We start from the raw sequence: 6,020 nt of genomic DNA, 5'->3' as shown, positions 1-6,020 counted from the left end.
AAAACATTTTTTTAACTGCAAAAAAATAATAATAATAAAATAAATACATAAACTCGACCCTTACCTCACACCATATATGAAAATTAACTCAAAATGGATCATAGACCTAATTGGAAGAATTACACAACTATACAACTTCTGGAAAAAAAACACAGGAGAAATCTTTGTGACTTTGGGTTATACAAACGTTTCTCATATAAGACACAAAAAAAGCACAAGCCATATACAAAAAAAAAAAAAATTCCAAAATTAGACCTCATCAAAATTGAAAACTTCTGCTCTTCAAAAGACACTGTCAAGAGAATGAAAAGACAAGCCACAGTCTGGGATAAAATATTTACAAAACACATATTTGAGAGAAAGGATATGTATCCAGAATATATAAAGCACTCTTACAACTCAATAATCAGAAGAAAAATACCCAATAAAAAATGGCAACAGATTTGAACAGACACTTCATTAGAGAAGATACAAATGGCAAATAAGCATATGAGTAGATGCTCAAATCATCAGCTATTAGAGAAATGCAAATTAAATCCACAATGAGATACTGTTACACACCTACTAGTGTATAGGTATTAATAGTATTTATATATTTGCACTGAGCTGCCTCTACTTTTTTTTTAAAAAAATCTTATTTGTAAATAAGTGTTTATTTTGAAATGTACAGAAAAGGCTAAAATTTTTTAAAAAGACTGAAATACAAATATCAGGTAAAATACGGAGCAATAGCAATTCTCATATACTGCTGGTGAGAATGCAGATTGGTCAGCCACTTTGGAAAACTGTTTAGCAGTTCCTTATAAAGTTAAATATGGCACTTGGCATGTGATACAGCTATCCCTCTCCTAGGTATTTACCTCAAAGAAGTGAAAACACATGTTCACACAAAGACCTGTGAGTATTTTCAGCAGCTTTATTCACAATAGCCAAAGGTGGAAACAACCCAACTCAACATCAACTGATGAATGGATAAACAAACTGTGGTATATCCATACAACTGGAATACAACTCAGCAATAAAAAGGAATGAACTACTGATAGATGCAACAACATGAACAAATCTCAAAAGGATTGTGCTAAGTGAAAGAAGCCAAACATTAAAGGTTACATACTATATGATTTCATTTATAAGACTTTCTGGAAAAGGCAAAACAACAGGGACAGGAACGAGATAGGTGGTTGCCAGGGGCTGGTGGTAGGAGGAAAGCATTAATGGCAAAGGGGCACAAGAGGCTTCTTGGGGTGACAGAAATACTCCAATCTCGATTGTGGTGCTGGTTACATAACTGTATACATTTGTCAAAACTCATTGAAATACACATTTAAAAAGGGTGAATATGATTATATGTAATTAGACCTCAGTAAAATGACTTTAAAATAATAAAACCTTTAAAAAAAACTAAGTGAAAATAAATCTAAGAAAAAAACTACTTACAGTTTTTCCAACTTGAACGTCATTCTGAGGATATTCTCAACCGTTGTAAGTGACACTTGTGTTGCTCCCATGTCTCTGAAGGAGAAAGCCCAAACGTTCATGATATGAACCCAAATACAAAAATTCTGTACTTAAAAAGATACTTAAGAACAGGGAATTACTTCCGTTTTGGCTTCTCTGTAAAAGAAGCTAGCTTGAGTTTATTTGCCATAGAAGATAGTTCCAGAAAGCTCTTATGAAAGAAATTTAAGTTTCTTTGCATCATCAAATTAATGATGTTGGCATAGAACAGTAGAACCTGTAGTCTTTAACCATTATCCCACTTCTCATTCCTGATTCCTTTCCTGATTCCTTGTTCTTGTTTATAATGCACACCTTAATCTCTTTGCTTTTTTGAATAAATGGTGTTTCTACATTTATCTGCATATGCCATGTCCATATGTGTTCTTTGACACTGCTGTCTTCCCCTGTTGCTGTCTTCCTCAGTATACATCCTTTCTTAATCCTTTTCTTTGCCACTAACTTTTTTCAATCACCAAATTAAAATGATGACTTTTTAGCTTAAATGCAAAATACTTAATCTTTGATAAAAGTAAAAATGAAGGATCGAAATCATCTCATGACCCATGAGATTGTTGTAATACTTACAAATATTTTAATGCTGGCAATTTAAAAAGATACGAATCTTCAACGGTTGTCAGAGGATTATGATTGAGATTTCTGGAAAAATGCAATGGAATTAAAATTATCTGCATTTTCAATAACTTCCATTAAAGTTTATACTCATTTTTTTTGTATGGAACTTGTAGGAAAAAAAAATCATTTTCTGCCTTTACCTATAAATCACCCTTAGAAACCATAAAGCACTCTTCCTTTGGGAATTAGAAGATAAGTGGTGGAGGAAGGAAAGAGAGAGAGAAAAGAAAGGTGGAGAGCAAAGAAAAAATATACCAAAGAACTTCAGGTAGACATCTGTAACCTCATCCAGGTCGAAAACCCTGGAAGTGACTATGCTGGTAGGAAGGCTTCGCTCCGTAGGAAATACTCCATAACTCAAGGTGCTTTCATTTCAGTCTTTAGAACTTCAAAAAATTCCATGGCTTAATTCATCTAATTTTTTTTTAAAAAAGGACCAATTCTGTGGCCTTGGAACCAAAGGAGAAGGGGGTAAATCTAAGAAGAGGAACTTGTGGAAGCCATAGTTCGATCACATACTCTGGGTACATTCTTCTGTCATACCCCTTGTTACATTGCATACAATCACCTTGACTCGTCAGTCTTCTAGACTGCCAGCTTCTTGAGGGCAGGAACCACAACCTGCCATCACTGTCATCCCTGTGCCTGATGTTTACTAGGTATTTAATAAATACTGTTGAATAAATAAATACCATTTTTCTTATATAGCAATAAAATGAATAGATTCATTTTTACATAAATTTTTATTCCAAAATGCTAGAATAGAATTTCTTTCAATTCTTAAAAAAAAAGGAAAAGAAGAAAATTGCCTTTAGTTTAATACTATTCAAGAATCATTAGGGTACTTTTGCAGAACATTATAAAAATAATTATTATCACAAGTACTATCAGTTGAGCTTCCAGGGACTATGATCAGCATTTCACACTCAATCCTCACAATAACCTTATGTGGTAGATATTATCATTACCCCATTTTACAGATGAGGAAACTGAAGCACAGAGAGATTATGTAACTTGTCCTAGGTCCCAAGCTAGTAAGAAGCAGAGCTAGGATTTGAATTCAGTCCTGTCTGACTCCAAAACCTGTGTTTAACCTGTATGAAGAAAATGGGGTCTCAAATAGCTGTTACTTTCAACCTTGATTTTGAAAGCATTAAATATAGACATATACCTTTTCAAATTTCATCTACTCATCTAGGAGAGCCTCATGAGAATTACATTTTCTCTTTTTATTTCTTTTCCCTAATTGTCTCTCATGACTAAATCTTTAATTAGTCTATGGTCATGTGTGTCAGAGTACAACTGTGCTCCAAGGGTCTTCAACAGCTGATTTTTCAGAAATAGATCATCAGGCCTTTCTTGCAAGGTGCCTCTGGGTGGACTTGAACCTCCAACCTTTTGGTTTGAAGTCGAGTGTGTTAACCATCGCACCACCCAGGGAACAAGAGTATAGTATCCACAATATGGAGCCCTGGTGGTACAATGGCTAGGAGCTCAGCTGCTAACCTAAAGGTCAGCAATTCAAATCCACCAGCCACTCCCTGGAAACCTTATGGGGCAGTTCTACTCTGTCATATAGGGTCGCTGAGTCAGAATTGACTCAAAGGCAACTGGGTTGGTTTTTTTTTTTATCCACAATATATAAAGAACTCTTACAACTCAACAGTAAAAAGACAAATAACACAATTGAAATATGGGAAAAGGAATTGATTAGACATTTCTTCAAAGAGATATATAAATGGCCAATAAGCAGACGAAAAGATGCTCAATATTTAGCCATCAAGGAAATGCAGATCGAAACCACAATGAGATACCACTTCACATTCCCTAGGATGGCTGTAATAAAAAAGATAATATCAACAATGACAAAAAATAAAATAAAATCTTTTTAAAAAAAGACAATAACAAGTGTTGCCAAAGATGTAGAGAAATCGAAACTCTCACACATTGCTGGTAAAGATGTAAAATGGTGCGATCACTTTGGAAAAGTTGGCAGTTCCTCAAAAAGGTAAACACACACTTACAATATGACTCAGCAATTCCACTCCTTGATATGTGCCCAAGAGAATGAAAAGCTTTAGTTCACACAAAAGCTTATACACAGATGTTCATAGCAGCATTATGTATAAAAGAGAATAAAAAGCTTTAGTTCACACAAAAGCTTATACACAGATGTTCATAGCAGCATTATGTATAAAAGAGAATAAAAAGCTTTAGTTCACACAAAAGCTTATACACAGATGTTCATAGCAGCATTATGTATAATAGCCAAAATGTGGAAAAAACCCAAATGACTATTAACTGATGAATGGAATAACAAAATATGGCATATCTATACAATGGAATATTCTTTGGCCATAAAAGGGAATGAAGTACAGATACTTGGAGCCCTGGTGGTGCAGTGGTTAAGAGCTAGTCTGCTAACCAAAAGGTCAGCAGTTCGAATCCATCAGCCACTCCTTGGAAGCCCTTTGAGCAGTTCTACTCTGTCCTATAGGGTCAGTATGAGTTGGAATCCACTTGATGGCAACAGATTCGGTTTTTTTTTTACTGATACATGGTACAACACGGATGAACCTTGAAGACATTATAATAAGTGAAAGAAGCCAGACACAAAATGTCACATATTTCATGATTCCATTTATACAAAATGTCCACAGTAGGCAAATCTATAGAGACAGAAGGTAGACTAGCAGTTGCCAGAGGTTGGATGCAAGGCATGGGGTTTCTTTTTGCAGTGGTGAAACATTCCAGAATTAGATAGTGGTGAAGGTCACACAATTTTGTAATATACCACTGAATTGTACACTTTAAAGTAGTGAATTATGTGGTAAGTAAATTATATCTCTTGAAAAAAAGAACCATGTCGCAATATATAGAGCACCAGTTGCCAGCAGATCAAATCTGTTGGTAGATGGAGAAAAGAGGAGTGAAGACTCTTCCTTACTCAAGGTCAGAGGGAGTCAGTGGTGTGGCTGGGAGCTGTGTAGTTTGTTCTTGCCTTGTGATCTCCCCTATTCTTTCTACTCTAGTGCATTCTTCCAGATTTATCTCAGTACTGTTAACTTGTTTGATTTAAAACAGTAGTTAATATTCGGTAACAATGTTATGAAGAGAAAGAATGTGAGTGTCACGTGTCTGGTTGAGCATGGTCCTTCAAACAAGGGCTCCTTTTCGCATTCTTTTTAAAACCTTTAAGTTCACTGAAGGGCTCCGTGCAAGTGAGCCCACCTACCTCTGCGTCTCTCCCTGTTCACTTTTCCCACAGCCATTAAGAATGATAATTAAGCAACACATATAAAAAAACCCTTTGCCATTGAGTAGATTCTGACTCATAGTGACCCTATAGGACAGAGTGGAACTGCCCCATAGGGTTTCCAAGGCTGTATTTGATCTTCTGCTTCTTTATGGAAGCAGACTGCCACATCTTTCTCCCACAGAGAGGCTGGTGGCCTTGAACCGCCAACCTTTAGGTTAGCAGCCGAGCATTTAACCACTGCATCACCAGGGCTCCTAACGCAATATATAGCCAAGACAATTTAGCAAAGTTTTGTATTCTTCCTCCAAAATTATCTCTATTCTCCGAAGCTCTGCTCTTTCTTTCTTTTTTTGAACATTTTATTGTTTAGGCGAGAGTTTACAGAGCAAATTACTTTCTCTTTCAACGATTTATACACAGTTTGTTTCGTGACATTGGTTGCAAACCCCTGAATGTGTTACCACTCTTCCCCCTTCCTTCCTGGGTTCCCCATATCCATTTACCCAGCTTTCCTTCCCGTACCGTCCTCCTGAACTTTGCTTTCGGGCAAAAGCTGCCCTTTAGGTCTCATGTAGTTGATTGTTCTGAGGTATACATTCCTCACTGATGTTATTGTTCATTTTATATG

General features: G+C 36.0%; 1 protein-coding gene across 1 annotated transcript in view; it reads right to left on the bottom strand.

Moving 5' to 3' along the window:
• The window catches only part of LOC101343498 (leucine-rich repeat-containing protein 37A2-like), a 78,992-nt gene that overhangs the window by 31,594 nt on the left and 41,378 nt on the right, over positions 1 to 6,020 (bottom strand). The window contains exons 8-9 of the mRNA XM_023729439.1: positions 2,086 to 2,157; positions 1,438 to 1,512 (exon numbers count right to left, since the gene is read on the bottom strand). Coding sequence (XP_023585207.1) covers positions 1,438 to 1,512; positions 2,086 to 2,157 — 147 coding nt within the window. The remainder of the gene's footprint in view (positions 1 to 1,437; positions 1,513 to 2,085; positions 2,158 to 6,020) is intronic.

This window comes from Trichechus manatus, unplaced genomic scaffold, assembly GCF_000243295.1.
Source record: "Trichechus manatus latirostris isolate Lorelei unplaced genomic scaffold, TriManLat1.0 scaffold00028, whole genome shotgun sequence".
In the NCBI taxonomy this organism is placed as follows: Eukaryota; Metazoa; Chordata; class Mammalia; order Sirenia; family Trichechidae; genus Trichechus; species Trichechus manatus.
This window is presented reverse-complemented; position numbering and strand designations above follow the sequence as displayed.